Raw genomic sequence first — 24,694 nt, forward strand, 5'->3', positions numbered from 1 at the left:
TGCCCGCCTGCCCGCCTGCCTGCAGCGCCCCACGGCCCGGGCGGCCCCAGCCATGGCGAAGCAGTACGATGTCCTGTTCCGGCTGCTGCTGATCGGGGACTCCGGCGTGGGCAAGACCTGTCTGCTATGCCGCTTCACCGACAACGAGTTCCACTCCTCGCACATCTCCACCATCGGTAAGGGGCGGCGGCCCTTCCCCGAGCTCCAGCCCGGGAGGAATCGCCCGCCTGGCCAGAGCTGACGAGGGCGAGGGAGGCCCCGGGCTAAGGCACTGAAATCTCGGGCTGAGCCGGCCGCCGGCTGGGGTGTAGAGCCTGGGCTCCCGCAGGTGAGGAGGTTCCTGATGCCTGCAGCCCGGGGCCTGGGGCAGCTGTCGGGCCTCGCGCTGGCGAGCCTTTCCCAGGAATCTGAGAAAATGGGTGGGAGCGGGTATAGGCCTGGGTTCCCCCGGCGCTGGGGCAGTGCCGCCGCAGCCCCAGGTGAAGGGGAAGAGAGAGGAGAGGGGGCAGGTGGGGTTGTGGAGCCCCTGAGACGCGTCTAGATGGGGGACGGATGGGGTGGGGGGGCCGTGAGCTGCTATGGGGCCATAGTGGGGGAGGCAGGAGGAAGAGGAAGGGAAGAGAGGCCAAAGGGAGTTCCCAGGGCACAGTTATGTAGGAAAACCACAAACCGGGACACCTGGAGGAAGGTAGGTAAGGTGAGAAGCCACGTGCTGGAGAGAAACCCCCCTGCCTGCCCGGGAACTGCAAAAATATCAGGAATACTTACCAGGTCTGCCAGTGCTGCTGCCCGTGGGTAGAGGGGCAGGCCTGCTGGCACCCAGAGGAGCTCACCTGCTTTGCGAGTGGGTCTGTGCCCTTCCCCCACCTCAGTCTCTCCCTCCTTCCGGAAGTCTGACTTAAAGGATTGTCACCCCCACCTAACCCATTCCAAGCTTGGTCATTGCTGGTCCTTGGTGGGTCAGAGGGTCTGGCAGGGTCCTGCTGCTGGCCGGCAGGTGCCTCACCCCAGTTGGATGCTCTCCTGGAAGCCCCCTGCCGCCGCCAAGGAGAGCCCCCAGCCTCCTCCTGAGGATTCCTCTCGCCTCTGGACACACGCATTGCTTGCCAAGAAAGAGAGGAGGGGGAGAAAAAGCAGAAGGGTGCAGCCAGGAGGAACAGAACCTGGTGGTGGAGAGGAGGCTGGCTTTGTTGTCACGAGGACCCACAGTCCTCACTTGGGGGCAATGTAACCTTGACTATGCCTAGAGCTCCTGAGCTTTAGGTTCTCATCTGTGGAATGGGCGGAGGACCCAGGGCTTGCCTCCTGAGGCGTTGTCGGGGTTACACGCACTGCTGGTGGTAAAGCACCAAGCGTGGAGTGAGGCGTAGGTGAAGTTGGCTGTGTGCTGCGTCGTGTTGTTATTGTTGTCACTGGCATTAAGCTTTGAGGGGCTCCTTGGCTCGGCTGTCTGTGCGGAGCATGGATTGAGGGAACAGAACTTGTCTTTCTTGGGGGCAGGGAGTGGCAAGGCAAGCTCCGGAAGATCCAGGAGCTTACGGCTTGGCCACTGTTCCGATGGGCTGGATACAGACCCTGGCCTTGGCTAAGAGTAAGCAGTGTGTCTGGAGAGGGCTCCAGGCAAGGCAGGTGTGTGGAAAAGTATGGGAGTGAGCCAGGGAGTGGCTGAGGACCAGGTGGGGAATGGGAGCGGGTGGGGGACGGGTGGTGAGCTTAGGGACAAAGAGCAGCAGGTTCCTAGTTGAGGAAGCGGGCCTGGTGCCAGCAGTAGCTGGGCTCTCTGCAGACAGGCACCCTGCCTTTTGTCTGGGGAGCACTCGTCTGCACCTGGGTGTTCTCGCTATATGTCGTGTCCTGCAGGCAGGCAGGGGTGCCAAGGGGGAAAGGGGACAGGCAGGAATTGCCTCTTCGAGCACCACTTCATTCATGCCCTTCATTTCAGAAGCTCTGGGAACTCCTGTTTGGAGCTGGGGGAAACTGGACTTGCCCAGGGGACGCATGCGCCTCCCCCCACCCCCGCCCCAAGCCTACAAATGAAGGAATCTCTACCTTTTTAAAAAAAAAAGGTTTACTCATTTTTATTGGAAAGGCAGATTTACAGAGAGGAGTAGAGATAGAGAGGAAGAACTTCCATCTGCTGGTTCACTCCCCAAGTGGCCACAACAGCCAAAGCTGAGGCCGATCTGAAGCCAGGAGCCAGGAGCTTCTTCCGGGTCTCCCACACAGGTGCAGGGTCCCAAAGCTTTGAGCCATCCTTTACTGCTTTCCCAGACCAAAGCAGGGAGCGGAGCAGCTGGGACAGGAACCGGAGCCCATATGGGATTCTGGCACTTGCAGAGGGAGGATTTAGCCAGTTGAGCCACCAAGCCGGGCCTTTGAACCTCACAGGTGAATACCAGGTAGGCCAGCTCAGCCAGTCCCCGGGGCAGGCCACCCTTAGGGCAGAGGTGATTCGGGATGTCTCTACAACTCCCTTCCCCCTAAAGGCCTGCAGTCTCTTGGCCTAAACCTTGGAGTTGGCTCCCAGTATCCTCCTCTTCCTGGTGGCCCAGTGGCCCTTGTTACAGAATGCCCAGAGTGCTTCAGGAACTTGGATTCTGTGAATGATAAGGAATGTTTATTTCTTTATTTGAAAGGCAGAGAGAATGATGGAACAGAGAGCTTCTCTCTGCTGGGTCATGCCCCAAATGCCCACAATAGCTGAGGTTGTGCCCGACCGACTCCAGGAGGCTGAGACTCAACGCAGGTGTCCTGTGTGGGTGAGAGGGACATTAGCCATCACTTGCAGCCTCTCGGGTTGCCCAGTGACAGGAAGGTGCATCAGAAGCAGAGCCAGGACACAAACTCAGGTTCACTGTCATGGGATACATGCAACCCACCCCAAGTTTGGGGGATGCTGTCCCATTTTTTTTTTAAAGATTTATTTATTAGAAAGGTAGAGTTTGAGAGAGAGATGGAGAGACAGCTAGAGAGAGATCTTCCCTCCTCTGAAGCTCCTGGCTTCGGACCGGCTCAGCTCCGGCTGTTGCGGTCAGTTGGGGAGCAAACCAGGCAGGTGGAAGCTCTTTTTGTCTGTCTGTCTCTCTGTAAATCTGCCTTTCCAATAAAAATAAATAAATCTTAAAAAAAAATTATAAGGGCAGACAGGAGAAATGGGCGCTTACCCAGACCTATTTGTTAGCTGCCCATTCCATTGCAGGTGCATTCCTGTGCCTGGTGCCAATACCTGTGGATTCCAAGATGAATAATACAAGGGCACCTCAAAAACAAAATGGAGGTACTGGCACTGTGGCGTAACAAGTTAGTCCTCTGTCTGTGGTGCCAGCATCCCATATCAAAGTGCCAGTTCATGTCCTGGCTGTGCTGCTCCCTTCCAACTCCCTGCTTATAAGCTGGAAAACCATGGAGGGTGGCCCAAGGTCTTGGACCCTGCACCCACCCACGTGGGAAACCAGCGTAAAGCTCCCGGCTCCTAACTTCGGATCCTACCAGCCGTGGCCATTTGCAGCCATTGGGGAGTAGACCAGCGGATGGAAGGTCTTCCTCTCTGCCTCATCTCCTCTCTGTATATCTGACTTTCCAATTAAAAAAAAAAATTCAGTTTTCCATGAACTTTCTGAAGCACCTTTTGCACATAGCCTTTTGTCTCTGGATCTGTATCTTCTGTTTTTGTTTTTGTTTTGCCATGCTGGGCATTGAGCTAGACGCCTTTCCCAGGGGTTGGGGTTTTTGTTTTGTTTTGTTTTTTGGTGAATGGGGAAAATGAGGCAATTTACTGATTACTGCCAAGACAGAGTTCAAAGTCTTGGCTTGTGTTGCTGTCACCTTGGCTGGCACCTTTGGAATCACAGTGCCCTCCACTGACTGTACTCGTGGGCCTGCCAGGGACAAGCCTTCTAGGGAGGCGCGGGATAGACTGGTCATTGCCCTCTCAATCCTGCTCCTCTTTCTGGCCAGCGGGTGGGCAGGTGGCCCTGTGGCAGAGCTGAGCCACAGGCATTCCCTTGCTGATGCCCAAGCAGTGGTAGGACGTGAGGAAGTAAAGCGTTAGTGTTCGCTGCCTGGCAAGACAGAGAGCAGTGAACATTCCCCGCCAAGCACTGTGCCAGGCCTTTTACAGGCTGTTGTGGTGGGCCTCTCTGTCCACAGGAGTGTGTGAGAGCACTTCAGATACTTCCAGGAGTTGGGATGCCTGCATCCTATTTGCAGATGGTACCTGCGTTTAGGTCCCAGCCTTGCTGCCCATTTTAGCTTTCTGCTGAGATGCACCTAAGGAAGTGGTTGGTGACGGCTCAAGTAGTTAAGCCACACGGGAGACCCAGACTGAGTTCCCTACTTCTGATGGGGGCTGCTGCTGCAAGCATTTGGGGAGTGAATCAAAGGATGTGATCTGGGTCCCTCTGTCTCTGCCTCTCAAAAAAAAAAAAAAAGTTGTTGTAAAAATGAAATTAAGGAGGCTGACTTTGTGATACTCAGGTTAAGGTGCCTCCTGCCACACCGGCACCCATACAGGCTCAGGATCATGTTCTGGCTGCTCCACTTCTGATCCAACTCCCTGCTAATGCACCTGTGAAAATCAGCAGAAAAAGGCCCACGTACTTGGGCCCCTGCTACCCACATGGGAGACCCAGCCACCTAGGGAGTGAACCGGCAGATGGAAGATTGCGTACACTCTCTCCCTGTAAATCTGACTTTCAAATAAATTAATAAATCTTTTTTAAAAATGAAGCAAAAAAAAGAAACAAAGATAAATTTAATCCTTAACCAATTTTTCTTTATTCTTCTTTAAATTTATTCTACTTTTAGTATTATTTACATAAAGCCGCATGCTTGTGTGAGCCTCCAATTAGGAAACTAAACATTTGAAATCCATGCATAGTTTTTTTTTTTCATTATATGCATTTGCCACAAACTTTTTGAAGACCCCTTGTATTTCACATTTTTTTTCCCATTTAAATAAACTTGTGTTTTAATTGTATTTCTTTCCAGCCTTCTGAAGCATCTTTATAGCTGAGAAGACGTAGACTGACAAAATAAGGGGAAAAAAATTGCAAAATGGATACCATGTCTGAAAGTATTTGGTGAAGTCCTCTTCCAACATTAGGGCCTGCTATGGCTGACAAAGGTCTCCTGGTCATTTCAGAGGCTAAGTTGTCATGTGACTTATGCCATGCTGCAGCCAGGGCACAGTCGTGGCAGATGGGGGAGGGCAGGTCTCTCTCCTGCGTGGGTGCCCCCAGTAGGGAAGCTGGGAGCCAGGCCCTTGAGTGTGGGCCGCTCCTCATTCCTGCAGCAGAGAGGAAAGCAGATGGAGCAATGTGAGCACAGTTAACAGAGGTGAGGTTTGAGGGGGCGTCCAAGGGCTACAGGAGAAGGGAATTTTTAGCAGAAAAGCGAGAACATTCCTTTCTTTTTCCCTTGAGGGTGAGACCAAATCTTAGTCTTTGTCCTGGGGCTATGACCATGAGGTTAGGCTCATGAAGATATGCCCAGCTTGTTGGCAGGGGACATCAGGCCCTCCCGTGCAGGTGGGACTTGGACCTGGTGGCAAGGGCTTGGGAGCAGCATCCTCACTCCAGGAGAGGGGTTATGACTTGAAGTGGGGAGACCCACCATCAAGGAGGGGAGTGCAAGTATTTGGGTATACTGCGTCTAGTCCTTTCCCCTCTTCCTCTCCTAACTTCTCCCCTGCCAGTGACACCAACACCCACGCCAAAACTAGTCAGCATTCCTTCGGAAACAACTTCTGAAAGGATCTCTTGCAACCTGTGCTGCTAGCCAGGCAGGGAGGATGGTGCCCTGTGTGGGCACCTACCTTCACGGCCAGGGGTGTAGGGAGCTAAGGACCCTCTTTGTGATGGTCAACAGGAGGTGCTGGCCACCCATGTGGGCAGAGGGGCTCTTCCTAGGAGGGGCTGTTCCCCAGCCTTTTGACCTTGGCCTGGCTGGATGACTGTTACCTGGTCACCTGGTCCTTGTGGCTGTGGCCCATTGACTTTCTTCCTGCCAGACTGGTCAGACTGCTGTGGCTGCAGGGGTGGGTCAACTGCTACTGGTCCAACTTTCCCTCCTGCTCTTCTCACAGGTTTGGCTGCCTGGGGCAAGGGCTCCTGGTGGCTGATCACGGTATGTGGGGGTGGTGCAGGAAGGACTCAGCCTGGCATTGGGCCACCTCACAGATGCTGCTGCAACTGCTGGGCCTGGGCCCTGCAGCATTTCTGGATAGAGAGAAGCTGAGTGTGCGAGCAATGTGATGGACCTGAGGCCGTGTGCACCTCCACTGTGGCAGGTGTTTGCCATCCCCAGCTCCTGCAGCCTGGAAGTGAAGGGAAGGTGAGAAGTGATGTTTAGGATAGGAAGAGTGCAGCAGGCCATCACGGCCTTCCTACTCTTGCTGCCTTGGGGAGCCATCAGCCGCTGTAGTGAACATCTTTGTGTTTCGGTGTCTGCATTTGGAAACCAAAGAAAGTAATGGAATCCTCCCCATGCGGTTGCAGTGAGGACCACAGACACCCAGAGGCCTTGGGAAGAGCCACCAGGCATAGGGCAGCTGCTTGTCACCAGAGCGTCCACACTTGCAGCAATGGTGCGGTGGGGAATACTGGTCCCCTCCTTAGGGTCCTGTTCATCACTCGGGGATTCCAGGCACTGTGCTGAGAGCTGGGGATCCCATGGAGAACAAACCCAGGGGGCTGTGTTGCTTTCCTGGGCTATAGCTGAGTGGTCTCTGGGTCTCACTGCAGCCTTCCTTAGCCTGGCACTGTCCATGTTAGAGAAGGAAGGAGCCAGGAAGTGGGGCTGGGTTGGTTCTCTCTCCAGGTCTGGGGCCCTGCCAGGCAGTAGGCAGGGGCTGCCCCAGGACACTGGCCTGAAGCTGCCAGGGGTCTTAGTCAAGCCATACATCTCAACTAGGGTCACAGGTGTGCAGGGTCACCCACATCTGCCACCCTCTCTCCCCGTGTGCTTGCTCCTTCCTCTGCTTTTCCTTCTCCCCGCCTCCTCCTCTTCACCCCCTCTGCTAGCTTCATAACAAGAAACTCGATATTCAGCCGTTCCCTTCCTGCCCTGGGCACCAACTCCAAGTCTTCTGTAATCCAATCTTGATGTCACACTCCCCATGGCACTGCTGGTTTGCCGAGACAGGACTCTGCCCTCTGCTTGGCTCTGCTGCTCAGCCACTGGGCTTTGTCAAGGGCAACACATGGCTCCCGGATGTTTGCTTCTTCCCACTGAGGAGGAAGAGGGGGTTGGTTGGTGACCATGTTTTATGACTGGACAGACTGGGGTCCAGGGAGAAGCCAAAGCTCCCTTCTGGAGGGCAGGTGGCCCAGACCCGAGCTATCTGCTGCTGCGCTCCTGGCTCTACATTGACTCTGCTCGTCCCTTTTCCCACCACTCATGCGGGCTGTGGCATCTCAGAACAGGTCACTCCTGGGCTGTGACCCCTTAGGGAGAGTTGGGGAGGAGGAGCCTGTGATGGAGAAGAGTCAGGGAGTGGACCTTGGTCTGTGATGGAGGAGTTGGGGGGACCTTGACGGATGACCCTGAGGGCTGCTGGGTGCCACCGTCTGGACCAAGCACTTGCAGAAAGTTCTGTGGCCAGGAGCCAGCAGATGGCTTTGAAGTGGAGGTCATTCTCTCCTTATCTCTTACCCTGCTGTGTGCCGACTTCCTTCAGGCCTTTTATTCATTCATTCACTCTTTCTCCTTCTCTTTTCTCTTTCATGTATTCAGCTCTCAGCGAACACACAGACCCTAGGTTTCTAGACTAACCCTTCAAGATTTTCATGGACAGGTGGTGGTCTCCAAGGTGCTCCGAGGTCTCCTTTCCACCATCATTTGAGGGGGCGTGTGTGTATGTGTCTGTGCATATGTGCTCCCACATGCCTGTGTGTGAATAGGTGTGCACACTTGTGCAGGCATGCTTATGGAGTAAGTGCAAGCCCCGGGGGTAGGCTCTTTGCTCTCCTTGTCTTGTCTCCCACCCAGATTCTTCCCACCCCCATACCTATTCCTCCCATTAGTGGAAATGGCGCTGTTGGCTCCCTATCGCTTTGGCTGCAAGAAGAGACTCTGCAACGGGCGGGCGGGCGCTGCACGGAGTCCCACCCCCCACCTTCCAGGTGCTGCCTTTTCCTAAAGCTCTGTGAGTGCTACTCAGCAGTGATCTCGCTGGACCCCGCCCCATCCCCTCAAGTGCTGGGTGGGTGGAGCCAGGACTTTGCTGGTAACCCGAGCCAGCACAACCCCGCAGATTGGGTATCTGCCTTGGGTTTCGGGGTGTATTAAGTTGTTCCCCACAGGGGAGTCTGGTTGCTAGTCAGAAGGTTCGGGTTATCCTGCAGGCCTCTTGGGGCCCTGTGACTGATCATGTTGATAATGCTTGGCATCCAGGGGCACCTGCACTGTTTCCACTGAAGCATGTGGTGCCCTTGGCGGGTGGGCATTAACCCTCAGGATGCTGGCTGGAGGGCGACGGGTGCTGGGCCCCACAATGGGCATACCCTAGCCTAGGTGGGATTCCAGGCAGTCAGCTGAGCTCCCGATGGATGGCATTTTCTCCTTCTGTTGCTAACCTCCCCCCACCCCTGCCACCTTGTGCCACCTTTCACTGTATAACCCCCTGTCTTCCGGAGCTCTTTCCCTTCCCTGCCTGGGCTGGGATTCCTCCCCTCCAAGAGGGCCTGAGAATGACTTCAGTGCATTCCCATTCCACTCGTGCGCCAGATCCTGAGCTGTGGCTTTCACACCTTGTCTCATTATCCTCACAGACTCTGTGAATCAGACGTTGTCACATCAGTGAACAGGTAAGGAAACTGAGGCCGAGAGATTGCGAATGACCTTCCCAAGACCACAAAGGCGATTAGAGACCTAGGCAAAGTGGACCCTGAACGCTAACCTCCCCTCATGTTCTTTTTTGAAATATATATCATTTATTTATTTGAAAGTTAAAGAGAGAGAGAGACAAAAAGAGAGCTCTTCCATCTACTGGTGCACTCCCCAGATGTTGGCGACCATTAGCATTAGGCCAGGCTGGAGCCAGAAGACAGGAACTTCTGCTGTGTCTCTCACATGAGAAGCAGGAGCTGAGCACTTGGCTCATCCGCTGCCGCTTTCCCATTATCAGGGAGCTGGATGGGAAGTGGAGCAACTGGAAATCAAACACGCTCCCATATGGATTGCCAGCACTGCAGGCAGCAACTTCAACCGCTATGCCACAACACTAACTCCCATTATGTTCTTTTCAAAATTCTTACTTAGTTTTAACCTTATTGGGGAGACAGAGAGAGGCAGACAGTTGCTGGTGTACTCCACCAACTGCCCAGGACAGCCAGGCAGCAGCCAAAAATCAGGGATCACCCAGGTCTCCCACCTGATGGCAGGGGCCTGAGGCCTTGGGGCATCCCCTCCTACCTCCCAGGATGCACATTAGCAGGAATGAGAACCATAAGTGGTGCTGGGACTCAGATCGAGGGGCCCTGGAGACCCCAGAACACTGCTGCCACCCTCACTGCCCTGGTCCTAATGATAGCTGTGTCACTGTTTCTAGAGCCCCCTCCTCACCCCCCCATGCTGCCTGGGGATAGCTCTGGAGATGGACAGCGATGGGAGCCGTGCGCTGTGGCCTGGCTGGCTCAGAGAAGGCCTGAGCTCTTCCCTGTTCTCCCACCCAAGAGAAGAGATACCTTAGGGGCGAGGGTGAATGTCAGACCATCTCTACTGCTCCCCTGCTTCTGGTACCTGTGGGAGGGCTTTGTATGTCCTGTCAGGATGCTTGCTGTGGCCCTGCAGTCCCTGGGGCTGTCATGTGAGGGGCAGATTACATTAGGCCTAGAGACGGCAGGAAGAGTGAGAGGCCTGGGACTGCCTCTGCCCTGCTAAGGGCAGCTCTACTCACAGGGGTAGGTGGTGCTAAACTGAGGGTTTTTTTTTTATTATTATTTAAAAAATAGATTTATTTATTTGAAAGAATTACAAAGAGAAGGAGAAACAGAAAGGATCTTCCATTGGCTGGTTCACTCCCCAAATGGTCACAAAGGCCAGAACTGGAGCCAGGAGCCTCCTCTAGGTCTCCCACATGGGTACAGGGTCCTAAGGTCTTGGGCCATCCTCCACTGTTTTCCTAGGCAGTTAATAAACAGAAAGCCAGATCGAAGTGGAGCAGCCAGGACATAAACTGGTGCCCATATTGGAATGCCGGTGTCGCAGAGTGAAGGATTAGCCTGTTGACACAGCACCTGCCCATAAACTGAAGAGTTTTGCTTGTCCTTGTCTGTGAGGCCTCAGAAGGTAGGAAAGGTGCCCTTGCTCTCCAGCTGTGGACACTCCCACCTGCCCACCAGTCATGGGCACCCCCAGCTGCCCACCCACCACTGTGTGTCTTCCCCAGGGAAGGGGGATCCTGTATATGGAGCTGCCCCCTTTGTACTTGACACCAAGGCAGGGATTTCAAAGCAATCAAGGAGACTCAAAGGCAGGACCACATTGGATGTGTTATGCCTAGTTGGAGCTAGGAAGCAGGAAAGCACTGGGGACAAGGGGTTAGCAGCCTTCTGCCCTGCCCTGTGGTCCTAGCATCTTGCCACCAGCATGGGCCGGGGAGCCCCTGGGCAGCAGTGGACAGCCTCAGATTGTGTATCTGTCTTGTGTGTGTAGGTGTGTGCTTAAGATGAATTTGTTTATTTGAAAGGTAGAGAGTTCTTCCATTTGCTGATTCACTTCCCATATGGCTGCAATGGCCAGGCCTGGACTAAAAGAAAACCAGGAGCCATCCAAGTCTCCCCCATGGGTGGCAGGAGAGCAAACCCTTGGGTCATCTTCCACTGCTCTCCCAGACACATTAGCTGGGAGCTGGATTGGACTGTAGCTGCTACTGCAATATGGGACGCCAGAGTAGCAGGTAGTGGCTCGACCCACAGCACCAACACTAGCCCCAGGCTGTGAGTCTGCAGCACTGGCAAGGCAGTCTCAGGTGCCACTCAGAAAAGAAGTCTGTGCCATGGGGATGCCCTGGGCTAAGCTTGGGGCCTGTCTGGCCTGGATTGGTGGCTGTGCAAGAATCTAGAGCCCCTCAATCCCCCTCCAGATCCAACTGCAGCAGGTTTATATGTTGCCTTAAGCCTGGCCACTTCTGTCTTGACATCCGTCAGCTTCATGCTCCTCTCACCATATCCTGACTGGTGCCACCTGCCTGTGTGGGTTTTGCTAATGTCCCTGGTTGCAAGTGCGTGCCTTGTGAGTCATTGGCAAGGTTGCTGATGGCCCAGGCGGGGGCTGCTTCTGCATGAAGAACACCCTGCACCTGATCCTGCTTCCCTGGCAGAGGCTGTGGGCAGAGCTGCGTTAGCCACAAGTGGGGCCTGGGTGAGGCAGACACTACGAGGGGCAGGCCCAATGGGCACATGACTTGGAAAGGGCCCGTCTCATTCACTTTCCTCTTGCAGCATCTCCTAGAGTCTGAATGGGAGCCAGGCAGAGCCTGCTGTTCCTCCCTGCACTTGTTCCTTCTTGTACTGGGAAAGGAAGGAGATGGTCACGTGGGAGCCAGCAGTTGCAATGTCAGGGTGATGAATCTGGGCTTGCTGGAAGCATGAACATGAACTCGGGGAGCAGGAAGTTCCAATAGATTCTAGCGAGGGTCTCAGTCAATGAGGGCCGCTGGGATGGACTACCAAGGCGTAGGAGTCACTGACAGTACAAGGACCAAGGTCCCAGCAGATTCCGCGTCACTCTTGGTCATGGAGGGGTTCCTTTGAACTAGGTGCTCCCTGAGAAGGAGCAGGAAGCACAAACCACCTGCTGCAGGTCCTGCTGGAAGGACCTGATCGCCTCCCGAAGACCCAGCTGTCCCCGTCTTCCCCTGGGGCAGCGTATCAGCCCATGATTTTGTGCCCCTTGCTGCTGATGCCCAGTCACACCTGCTCTATGGAGCTGGTATAGAAGCAAAGGTGTGGGATTCTGTAGCTAAGGGCATGGTTGTGCCCACTGATGGGCTGGATGGTGGTTCTTGAGTTCCAGTGTGCCCAGGATTCAGTTGACCTGCGTGAGCCCTGAGCATCTGCATCTCTTGCAAGCTTCCTGTTGAAACTAATGCCACTGGGAGCTGATGGCATTGGATGGTGGAGTCGTAAGGGACTGAAATGCCATGTCAGTGTCCCCAGCGAGGCCTCCCTAGTTGTTCCACTGACTCCCTAGGAAGCAGAGGAGAGAATGATAATCTGGCAGGAGCTGCCAGTTGCACCCCAAATTATGTGTGATGCTAATTTTTTTTTTAAGATTTATTTATTTTTATTTGAAAGGCAGAATTACAGATAGAAGGCCAGAGAGATCTTTCCTCTGCTGATTCACATCTCAAATGGCTACGATGGCTGAAACTAGGCCAGTCCGGAAACAGGAGCTTCTTCTGGGTCTCCCACGTGGGTGCCCAAGCCCTTGAGCCATCTTTCATTGCTTCCTCAGGTACATTAGTAGGGAGCTGGATCAGAAATGGAGCAGCTCGGATTCAAACCAGGACCTATATGGAATGCTGGTTTCACAGGTGGAAGATTAACCTGCTATGCCAGAGGGCCGCCCCTGATGCCAGTTTTTTAAGAGAAGGAAGGCTTCATTGGTGGCTGAGAGAATGACTTGAATCCATCTCCAGGAGTGGACCACATGTCTGGGGCTATGTGCTATGGATTGGATAGGAGCGAGCTGATGCCAGTGAGACGCGTCTGATCGGAAGAGCTTGGTATCAGGCTAGTACTATGTGATTGTGTCCTAAGCAGCTCTTCTAAGAAAGTAGGGACTTAAATAGATACACATGATTAGACTCATTGTGAAAGCCTAAGTCAGAGGAGTGGAGACCTGTGATGCCATGGCTTCTGACGCTGCAGGTGCAGAAGCTGTGGTTAGTTCACACGTCAGCATGTGTGGGCATTCACTCAGCCTGGGACTGCTAGTCCCACCTGCACAGGGCCTGATTCTATAGAGCTGTGTCAGGGAACACTGCTGCTGTAGGCCCCTGGGACACATTAGAAGAACTGCTTTCCTGGATGTTCAGCCACTCAAAAGAGGTCCAGTGAGACTGAGGCCTCAGAACCTCCTACGAATGAGTGGTCCATACTCCTCTTCGACTGCAGAAACTCCACCAGTGAGCGAGAGGCAAACAGGTGCATGGACCATCTTTCTCTTTTCCATAGACCCTGAGGAGGCCACAGAGAGGGGATTAACTGTGCAAAGTGCACCAGTAGAAGGGCGGGGCTCAGAGAAGATGGGGCGAAGACAGATAACACAAACATGAACAGGTGCCAGGCCCCAGAGCAGCACACACTTCACCGTGGCCTGCGATGTTCACGGAATGGGACGGGGCTGGAGGCTGGGCTCCCCCCCGGGCAGCCAGCACCATGCTTGTGGGAGTGTACAAGGTGCACACACCATACACCTGAACCACCTGAGCTGCCAAGGAGAGAAGATGGAGGGGAATGGAATCAGGCCAGTGTGTGGCTTGGTCCTGCAGCACTCAGCAGCTGGGCAGAGACAAGTGGCCGCAATGGGCACCAGGTACTGTGGATCATGGATTGAGGGGCAGAAGCTCAGTAGGAACAGTGACTGGAAGGGGTCTGTGCCTGCTGGAGGCCCTTGAGTGGCTGACTTTTTTATTTTAAAAAGAGGGCATGGGGAGGATCCTTCAGCAAACACAGCACTGGTTTTCCAATCATAGACAAGTTCATGGAAAGGGCATGTTGCAGAAAATCTATGCTTGATTGTTTCTTTTTTTTTTTTTTCTTTTCCTCAACGTAAAACCATCTGATTGTGTTTGCCCATGAACATTTTCAAGTTGCTCATATGACTGCCTGTGAACAGCCACAATGGAAATGTTTTGCTTCTTGTCCATGTTAAATTGTGTGGGCCCGAGCTGTAAGATGGTGAGGTGTAAGGCACAGCTTGGAGCTCTAGGACTGCCTGGCCGTGGTCAGGGGAGGGGGCAGGCATTATAGCCCAGCAGGTTAAGGCATAACCTGTGGCACTGGCATCCCATGTAGACCTCAGTTTGAGTCTCAGCTGCTCCAGTTCTGATCCAGCTCCCTGCCAATTCACCTGGGAAAGCAGCAGAGAGTGGCTCAAGTTCTTGAGCCTCTGCCACCTACATGGGAGACCCAGATGAAGTTTCTGGCTCCTACATTATAGCCAATTGGGGAGTGAACCTGTGGATGGAAGATGTCCCATTCTGCCTTTCAAAAAATGAGTCTCAGAAGGAAAAAGAAGCAAAGAATAAATAATTGTTTCAAACAGACCAGTTGGGGGTGGGGAGGGAGAGACATGGAAGGTGGAGCTGCTGGTGGTGGGGTGGTGCCTGCGGGCAGCCCCACCCTCCCAGCACCTTGCTCCCACTCCCAGGTGCCCCCTCCTTCTTGGTGGATGGAGCCGTAGCACAGCAGGGAACCTCTCCCACTCTGGGCTTCTCTGCTTGCTTTACTCCCAGCTCCGCTCTCCCTGTGAGGCGAGGCAGGGAGCAGGGGATCCGGCATCCCACAGGCCACATGCTGTGGCCACCTCAGATCCCAGTCTGGGCCTCTAGGAAGCTCTGTTGGGGTGGGGAGCACCTCCAGGAACGTGTCTGTGACATAAAGGAACCCCAGCCTCCCCTCTCCGGCTTCCTTTTGGGACTGCTCTATACAAGGCACCAACCTTGACCCTAGCTGGGCTAGGCTGGGATGAGAAGCAGCCAAGTGTAAGATGCAAGTGGCAAAACCTCTGGTCCTCACTGGGAGAAAGCACTGTACCGTGAAACTGAAATTTCTAGAATCTCTTTCTTGTCGGGGATTGAACAAAAGCAAATCACTGACAAGTGTTTGCCCAGTGTTTCTCAGGGAGGAAGCTGGCTGTGGCCTCCACAGGCTGAGGCCAAGCCGGCGCCCCCTCTCGCCGTCTCCCTCTCCCTTCCCATCTCCCTCTGTAAACATGGCTGGCAGACTCTGCCCATGGATGGGGAGAAGTACCATTCAGGAGATGTGAGTCAGCTGGGGCCTCAGGGAGGTGAATCACGCCGGGCAGCTTGGTGTCGTTCACCTCATCCCTTCCCAATCTTTTCCTCCCTTCTAATTAAGCCGCGATGGGTCTCTGTAGCGGGAGGGAAGAGAGTGAGGTTAATGGCCCTGTGTTTGTGCACATTGAGGGGCAAAATGGATAAGAGAGACCCATTTCCCATTTGGCAAAGCACTAACGCAGCGGCAGGAGGCCTGTGGTGTGGGAGAAGCGCTGGTCCTCTGCAGGGGCTGCTGACAGGTGGCCCAGCACCTTGCCTTGCCCATATTCCCATATGAACGTGCTGGTTCATGACGCCCACTCCTGACCTGCCTGCTGAGAACATGTGAGGACTGCGTCTTGATTGCGTCACCACTAGACACAGTTCTTGAGTCACTGGGTGCAGGTGGGACCGGGGAGAGGCCTGCCCGTGGAGGCAGCACACAGGGTGGTCTGCCAGCAGCAGGATCCAGCGTTACAGCCACTGGTGGAGTGGCTGTCTCTGCCTGCAGCCTCCCCACCCTGTCCCCTGGGCTGGCTGGCCACATCCCTGATGCCTCCTGGGTCTTATGGGGAAGTCCTGGGCAGGTGAGGTTGAGCGCTGTGTGCTTCCTGTCTGCCCCCATGTGCCACACTGTGCCACTGCCTGGGCACTGGTCACTTGGCAGTCCCAGAAGATGACTCGTGCTGTCCTGGGTTAGGATGACCGCTGCAGGTGACTGTGTCAGCTGTGGGCCTGCTGCCTCACTTCTCAGCAGCTCTCTCAGGGGCCTGTGGATGCACACTAGTTTTTATCAACGATAAAATGGAGGCTTGGAGAAGCAAGGGGCCTGGTATCCAAGGACACTTGAGAAAGTCCATTGGAATGGAATAAAAAGCAAAGTTTAGGACTGCCATCATGGCTCAACTGGCTAATCTTTCAACTACAAACACCTGCAACCCATGTGGGCGTCAGTTCATGTCCTGGCTGCTGTATTTTCCATCTAGCTCTCTGCTTGTGGCCTGGGAAAGCAGAGGAAGATGGCCCAAAGCCTTTGGACCCTCTACCTGTATAGGAGACCTGGAGGGGGCTCCTGGCTTTGGATTAGTTCAGTACCAGCCATTGTAGCCATTTGGGGAATGAACGAGTAGATGAAAGATCTCTTTCTCTCTCCTTCTCTGTATATCTGCCTTTCCAATAGTAATAAATAAGTCCTTAAAAATAAAAGAAGAGCAAAGTTTATTTTTGTGCAAAGAAACTACTATAACCCATACATATGAAGGATTTTCGAGAAGGTCACGGAAAAATGTGTATTGCAAAAGAACTAGGCCTTCATGCCAGCACATTTTGCACCAAAATAAACTTTTAAAAATATGTTTAAGAGTAGAGAGAGAGAGAGACACGTTTGCAGAGAAAGAGCTCCTGTCTACTGGTACTGGATCAGGCTGACATCAAGATGTGGGAATCCAATCCAAGCCTTCCGCCTTCATGGCAGGGACGAAGGTGTGTCTTAGCAGGAAGCTGTAGTAAGGAGGCAGGATGGATCAAACTCAGGCACGGTGATACAGGACACACTGTTGGGAAGGACGTATTGTAAGCCAAATGCCTATCCCTAAACTTATCTTCTAATTCCCTTTTCCATGAACTTTCTGAAGTTCCCTGGTGGCAACCAGTCAAGGCCTTCAGAGCCCAGCTGCCTGCTAATCAACAACAGCTCCCCTCCAGTAAGCAGGGCTCAATAACAACAGATCCAATAGCACCCTTTTTCACACAGCGCTCCTGGGTGAGCAAGGCTGTGTCAAACACAATGGGGGATAGAGGGTAGGGTTTAAAACAGCCCTCCCTCTCTGGGGCCTATGTCCTCCCCTCATCACAGCAGGACCTCAACTCCTTTGCTCATGGACCAGAGGCGGAGAGGCCTGGGCCAAATTCAATAAGTTGTCCTTCCTAGGGCACAACCACCAATTCCAACAGTTCCCTCCAGAAGCAGAAAGAAAAGAAATTTTATGTGGGAGTTGACACGTTTGGGGACCAAGTGAAGCCATAGTGAGATGTGAGGATGCATCGGAAAGTGTGTGGAGAAGCAGAATTAGCAGGGAAGTTGGGGACCAAGCATGTTGGAAAGCCTTGCAAAGGTTTTCCACCGACATTGGGAAGACACATGCCCCCTCGCACGGGAGGTCCCCTCCTTACTTTGCCTCCAAACCTTCACTGCTGGGAGCCTGCAGCTGGGGAGCCCCATTCAAGGCCCTGGACAGCTCTGTAGGGTCAGCGTAGGACTGAAGAGATCCCACCATTCGCCATCTCTGTGCACGTCAGCCCAAGGGAAAACTCACTGTGTGGGTGGGTGCCTGGGATCCTGCCTGCTGGGGTCTCCATGGATGCCCTTGTTCAACTTCCCACTTTCTTCCTTCCCCAGGTGTTGACTTTAAGATGAAGACCATCGAGGTGGACGGCATCAAAGTGCGGATCCAGATCTGGTGAGTTGAGCAGGAGTGGGGGGCCCTGCCCCTCTTTGGCTGTGATATCCCTGGGATGCCTGGAACGCTACAAGGGACCAAGTCTGCTCCCATGTGCTGTGTAGGTTAGACCACAAGTCACCAGAAAGGAGAAATCAGAAGCAAATGGGAAACTAAACCCTGTGCATTGGTCTTAGGATTAGGTTGTACTCTTGGCCTGGAGACAGACAGACAGACAGACAGACAGACACACACACACACACACACACACACACACACACACACACACACACACACACACACACACACACACACACACACACACACACACGCACACACACACGCACACACACACGCGCGCGCGCGCGCGCGCACGCGCGCGCGCGTCTACGTGGGACCCTGGTGAATAGTCCTCAGTACATGTGGATATAGTTTCCACAAGGAGCCACAGGGGGCCGCTGTGGCGCTCCCGAGCGGAGTACCTGCAGATACCACCCATGACAGTGATCCGAGCTGTCCCCAACCCTAGAATCCCAGGGAGGACGTTGCACTGTGTCCCACAGGAACAGGAGCCAAGCCGCACCTTCCCATCTGACCACAGCAGGGCCCCCACGGCCACACTCCAGAGAGCTGTTACGGGCTCAGTTATGCCGTGGTCCCTAAGCAGCAGACGCAACCTGATTATCTTTCATTGAGAAAAGTTGTGGGTTAGGGATTTGGTGGGATCATGGAATATTTAATTCTACAAACGTGTTTCAAAGCCTTAGATAACTTGAGGAGGAGACCCCAGTGTAAAGGGGATTCATCTGTGTTGTGTCATATACATTGTATCCACGTGGCCTGAAAGGAATGCTAAATGACTTTGTGCATGAAGCCGAGTTTCACAGTGTGGAATTTTCCATTCATGGCATCTTGTCGGTGCCTGGGACACTTTGCATTTTGGAGCATGCTGGGTGTTTGGGTTAGAGGTAGGTATTGGTCCTGTGTGGAGTGCTCATGGCCAGGTCTCTCCTTACAAAGTCAGGTGTGTTTGCACCCTATAGGGGGTCAAGGGCACCAGGGAGCTCTCTTCTGCCTCTCCCCAGTTTGTCCTGCAACTGTTTTACTCATCCCTGCCTGCGGCCATCTGTGGTCCCTGCTCCCCTGACAGACTGGCTTTCTCTTGCAGGGACACAGCGGGGCAGGAGAGATACCAGACCATCACCAAGCAGTACTACAGAAGGGCCCAGGTGAGCATAGGGGTACAGAGGCAGGGAGCTGTCACCAACCCCCAAAACTGCTTGCCGTGAAGAGGAACCCTCAAGGTAGTTTCTCACGGATGGTCCCTTCCTTAGTTATTCATAGACCACTTGATATAGGCAGACCCTGTACTGTCTCCCTACCCGCACCCCAACTTCTCACTGCTACTGGGGGCCAAATATCTGATCAACCTCAGCTGTGGGCCTGGGAGATCCACTGAGGGAGCCTGAGGGACGAGGAAGCTTCCGGATGCTGAGGTCCTCCTTTGACTAAGCAGGGAGAAAGCAGGTGTATCAGCCCTGAGACCCTCCAGTTCTGTCCATCTCCCCAGCACTTACTCTCTCTCTCTTTCTCTCTCTCTCTCTCTCTCAGGGTATATTTTTGGTCTATGACATCAGCAGCGAGCGGTCTTACCAACACATCATGAAATGGGTCAGCGATGTGGACGAGGTAGGAGGAGCCGCTTCCAGGCAGGGATGGGGCGAGGACAGAATGAGGGCGTGTGGGATGGGTTGGGGAGAGGGTTCTACCAGGAGGCCTTACCATCTGCAGCCCTGGAGAAAGACCCTGAGGGCACCACTGCACCAGGCACCACGGCTGGGACTTTCCGAGCTTGCTGTAAGGGTGTGTGTGTGTGTGTGTGGGAGGACAGGCTGCTTGGCACATCAGCTGGGAGTCACGGGTGTGGTCCTCGCCTTCTTAGCTGTAGAGTGAAGGCTGGGCATAAGTCCAGGGTCTTTCCAGCTCAGGGTCCAGCTGTCCACCCCAAGGAGGCACCACTGTTAGCCAGTGTCCCCTCTGCTAAGCTTCCCCTGTGACACTCCTGGGTGTGGTCATGGTTCAGTAGAAACCCCTTGTCTGGGTCTCATTCATGCACCCAACGATGATTCTGAACCCTGTATGTATATGTATGCATTATGTGTGTGTCCTGTGTTTTTCCTACACATTCTCCACACCTGTGATGAAGTTTACAGTGAAGGATGAACAACAATAAAAAATACAAAACAGAAGGGACATGACAATATACTGTAACAGAAGTTACACAGACTGAGGCCCGGCGTGGTGGCCTAGTGGCTAAAGTCCTCATCTTGAATGCACCGGGATCCCATATGGGCGCCAGTTCTAATCCCAGCAGCCCTGCTTCCCATCCAGCTCCCTGCCTGTGGCCTGGGAGAGCAGTTGAGGAGCTCCTGGCTCCTGGCTTCAGACTGGCTGAGCTCCTGGCTTCAGATTGGCTGTTGTGGTCACTTGGGGAGTGAATCATCGGATGGAAGATCTTCCTCTCTGTCTCTCCTCCTCTCTCTATATATATCTGACTTTGCAATAAAAATAAATGAATCCATTTTTTTAAAAAGAAGTTATATAAACTTTATGAATGGTTTATTTCTGAAATTTTTTCTAATTAATTTTTTTATTTTTAAAAGATACATTTATTTTTTACTTAAAAGGCAGAACCTCAGAAAAGAGGGACAGAGAAAGAGAGAGACGGAGAGAATCTTCCATTTGCTAGTTCACTCCCCAGATGACTGCAACAACCAGAGCTAGGCCAGTCCAAAGCTAAGAGCCAGGAGCTTCTGGGTCTCCCACGTGGGTGAAGGGTCCCAAGGACTTGTGCCATCTTGGGTTGCTTTTCAGGCACATTTTCAGAAAGCTGGATTAGAAATGGAGCAGTTGGGACTTGAACCGGCACCCATATGGGTCACTGGCACAGCAGGTGGAGGATTAACTTGCTATGTCACAACACCAGCCCCTTCCTTTCCCTTTTTTTGGCTGTTTCCTTTTAATTTCAATTATAATAGATGCTGTATAACTGCAATTAAAAATAAGTAAATAAGTTCATAAAAATGGAGCCACTAGCAAGGAGCATTGTACCCGGGAGAGCCCAGCACCTGGATCCCAGCAGCCCATGCTGTCCCCGGGCTATGGATCAGTGTGAGGGTTGCCCTTACTGCAGCTGAGTTCTTTCTGCCCTGTCCCCAGTACGCCCCGGAAGGTGTCCAGAAGATCCTGATCGGGAATAAGGCAGACGAAGAGCAGAAACGGCAGGTGGGCCGAGAGCAGGGGCAGCAGGTAAGCAGAGCCCATCTGGCATCTTCCGGGACACGTCTGTGCTGGCCCTGAGAACTGGGGACCCAGGAGCCCACTGGGGCCAGGGCTCATGGCACCTACAGGTGTGCTGTGTCTCTGAGAGGGAGCTGGGTGCCCCGCAGGACAGCGACTCCAGCTCCATGGAAAACAAACACCGTGGAGGAGGAGGGGGGACTTGAGGTGCCAACTCCATTTACTTAAGGGCGTCCAAGCAGAGCGACCAGACCCCACTACATACTACCCCTCACCTCCCAGAAGGGCTGTGTGGGTGAGGGGCGGTGGAGGGAAGGGGGTTGCTGAGAGCAAGCCCAAGAGCACAGGAAGCTCCTGTTCCCCCGGGGACCAGGCAGAAAACAGGATACCCCACACTGCACCTCCGAGGGCTCTGGACTTGCTCTGTCCCTCTTGGGTCAATAGCAGCCCATTGGCACTTGAAGTCCTACTGACCTGTCCGCTGTCAAAGAAGACAGGTGGTCCCAGAAAAGCATGGATGCAGAGGCCTACCCTGATGGGAGAACAGCCTGCAGGAAGGAGCCAAGCCACAACCTGGGGGCACAGACATCCTCCCACCTTCCCCATTCACAGAAGCGAGCCACAGCTTGCCCAAGCTGGTCCACACAGAGCAGCAGCCTGGGCCCCCAGGTTGGGTTTACCAGGCTGCATAGCATTCATCAGCTGCCACGTTGTCCCCAAGGCTAGGTACCTTTGTCCCCCTGCTGTGTGATGTCCTGTTTGTGGTGGCCAGAGGGTGTGTTGGCGCCTGACCCCTCCCTCCTTCTCAGAACCATCCCTCTCTCTTGCAGCTGGCACGGGAGTATGGCATGGACTTCTATGAAACAAGTGCCTGCACCAACCTCAACATTAAAGAGGTGAGCGTCAGGGGGGCCAGCTGGCCATGGCCTTGTTCAGCGTGGTACTCCAGGTCAGGGGTGGGGTGAGGAGGAAGTGGCTGGGGAGAGCTAATGGGTCAGACATGGCACAGCCAGGAGGGGTCGGCAGAAGAGACTGGGCTAACCCCATGACCCTCTGTCACGCAGTCCTTCACGCGGCTGACCGAGCTGGTGCTGCAGGCGCACAGGAAGGAGCTGGATGGGCTGCGGACGCGGGCCAGCCACGAACTGGCCTTGATGGAGCCGGAGGAGGAGGAGGGCAAGCCCGATGGCTCAGCGAACTCTTCTAAAACCTGCTGGTGCTGAGGGTCATGCCTGGGGCCGCCCCACACCACACACCCCGTTCCCTCAGGAGGTCTATGGGCAGCCAGGGAGGCCAGGCCCTGACCCGCTGCTGGCCTCTCATTCGATGACCCTGTTGAGCATCAGTAGCTGCTCCTCCCCTGCCTGGCCCTGATGGGCGGCACTTCGTCCCCAGCTGGCCTCAGGCCTGCTCTGACCTGACCTCGTGCTCTGGGCATCTCATTGCCCCCAGTACCCCAGGCTGGGCCCAAGGTGCGGTCAGGGCTGCTTTAAAGCGCCTCCACGTCTGCTCCCTGCTCCCTCTCTCTGGCCCCCCTCTTGCTGTGGCCCCTTTCCTCCTGTGTGTTCTGGGTCAAGGCCCCTCCCCACAACATGTCCTGCTGTGGGTGACTGCAGCTGCAGCACCCCATTTTAGCCCTATCCAAGGGAATGGACGTAGGCTCTGGGAGGTGACCCACCACTCTGCTCTGGAGTGAGCCCCTAGCTTTGAGGGTTGTGGGGAGCTGAAGGTTTCAGGGTATCTCTTCCTCCTCTCCTCCCCACTTCCCCTGCTGTGCCATGGGGAGAAGGAGCAACATCAGGAGGACATGCCACCTGCTGGGCCTCAAGCCCGGGGGTCCGTCCATCCTACCTCCACCTGCTCCCCAACCTGAGCTCCGCCTTGCTCGGCTGCCTGCCTGCCTCCCTGTACGTGGACTGTGCTTGGAGGCAGGTGCTTCAGAGGACACAATGGCGAGGGGTGCCGAGGGGTCACCTCCATTCTCTACCTCCCGTGTGGCAGGTATATAGCTCCTCCCCAACCCTGCCCAGAATTTATAGATATGGACCAAAGCCCGAGGGGACTGCAGGAATGAGGAGAGGCCTGGGCCCAGGAGACTGTCAGGTAGCTGTGCGCTGTGAACAGAGGACCAGCTCCTAGGTGACAAGGGCGGGGCGGAGTGGGCCACAGTGGGTCTTTCGCAAGGCCACAGGGCATCCAGCCCCATCATTCTCTTCCTCAGGTTAGGAGAGCCCTCTGTGGACTTTCCTCCCTGGCAGAGGTTAGAGGTCATGTAGTCAAACCAGTCTTCTCTCACCGATTCCAGTCTCCCAGTTTTAAGGTTTTCCTGGGAAGAGGGAAAGACTTTCTGGAAAGAGAGAGAGAGCCACTCAGAGCAGAAGTGCTTGGTGCTGTGATGTTAGCCTTCAAGGCCAGGTGCCCACCTCTTCTGCTCGCTGAGTGCTGGCCCACTGTGCTGTGGCTACCAGTGATGGGGAAGGAGAGAAGAGGACTCCTCTCCCAGAGTCTGACATTCTGGAAGCTTCTTAAACCCCCCAGGACCTGAGAGTAGCTGGAAGAAGCCCCTTCTTTCCCATCCCAGGGTGCAAGGAGCAAGGGGTGAGAGGATGCAGAAGGATGAGGGCAGGTGCCAAGTACAACACCTGGGGCTCAGAGCAACCTCCAGCCAAGGACCCACACCCCAGAACACACACGTGTGCAAGAGAGGCACCTCCTCCGGGACTCCTCCAGAAAAGGGGGCAGGGGTCACTTTGCCAGCCTTTCCTCCTGACTTTGTCAAGCTAGGAGACCGGCAGCAGGAGAAGGCATGGGCAGGGAAGCATTGCAGAGGGCCAGGAGCAGCTGGTGAGAGAGTTGGAGAATGAGCTGTGCACCATGCAGCTGGGGTCGCTCCATGAGGACTGGCTGACCGGGTACCCAGGCCTCTGCTGTGTCACAGGGGGTGATGCCACCCTGCCCTCACGTGGCCTTTCCTTGAGGGAGGCAGCAGAAAGGGTGTGGCTCACTCCGGGCGATGAGGGTGGGGCGGAATGCAGGCTTTCCCCAGAGATGGGGCAGAGCCTGTTGTCTTTCTCTCCTAACTTCCGCCTCCTCCAAGAAGAGGGACTGTATTTTTCTGTACCCTCAGGGTTCTTGGAAATGAAAACATTGGGTAGGGATGCTGTGGACACATGAGCCCTCTCCATGAGGGCTGCCGCTGGTAACCAGACGGTTGGCATTCGGGGGATGCAGCTGTTCTTATTAGGCATGGGAGTGGGCCTTGTGTCACCCCAATCTCCAGTCCAGGAGCGGGGTCTGGGCCCAGACTGGTGAGCAGGCTCCTGGACTGCATCTTCGCCATCACCTCTGCACCTGCTGTCTTGAGAGTTCAGCCAGCCCCCCAGGCACGCCACCTGCTCCCGAGCCCCTACCATCTTCCCTGGAATGGGTGAACTTTGCGTGCCATGTCTTGGGCCCCTTATAGGAGTTGTGAGCAGGGTTCATCTATTTTAAACACAGATGTTTACAAAATAAAGGATATTTCAAACCACAGGTTTGGCTCCAGGACGAGTCTTTGGGAGCAGTCTGGCCCTGGAGCCTGCCGGTGACAGAGGAGCAGGGAGGGAGGCTGGCAGAAGAGGCCCCAGATCTTCTAAGTGACAGCAGGTTATAATCAATGCTGTCCTGTGTGGGGGCCTTAAGGGTTGCCACCTGTAGAGGCCACTCAAGGCTCCCACAGCCCTGCAGCGGATGGCACTGCACTAAGAAGGTTCCAGCACTGGGAGGATGGTGGGGGGGCTGGTGCCTGAAGGGCTCTGTCAGGCCTACATGTGTATCTGTTCGGGATGGAGCCCCAGTAGTCCTCCTGCAGGCGTGAGGAAGGAGGCATCACCATTTAAGATTTGTGATTGCTACTTCCTTGGCAAAGAGGCCCAGACAAGGATCTCAGGGCCCTGTGGGAACAAAGGGC

At 54.5% G+C, this 24,694-nt stretch overlaps 1 protein-coding gene across 1 annotated transcript; it reads left to right on the top strand.

Annotated features, from left to right (window-relative positions):
* Positions 1–52: 52 nt before the first annotated feature.
* RAB15 (RAB15, member RAS oncogene family) lies at positions 53–22,856 on the top strand. The gene is made up of 7 exons (XM_040975448.1): positions 53–176; positions 17,406–17,466; positions 18,614–18,674; positions 19,057–19,134; positions 20,665–20,754; positions 21,576–21,641; positions 21,810–22,856. Exons 1-7 carry the CDS (start codon positions 53–55, stop codon positions 21,966–21,968), a joined length of 639 nt encoding a protein of 212 aa, XP_040831382.1. The 3' UTR covers positions 21,969–22,856.
* Positions 22,857–24,694: the final 1,838 nt, after the last annotated feature.

The sequence above is a fragment of the Ochotona curzoniae genome, unplaced genomic scaffold (genome assembly GCF_017591425.1).
Source record: "Ochotona curzoniae isolate NIBS_2020 unplaced genomic scaffold, NIBS_Ocur_1.0 contig_2688, whole genome shotgun sequence".
Taxonomy (NCBI): Eukaryota; Metazoa; Chordata; class Mammalia; order Lagomorpha; family Ochotonidae; genus Ochotona; species Ochotona curzoniae.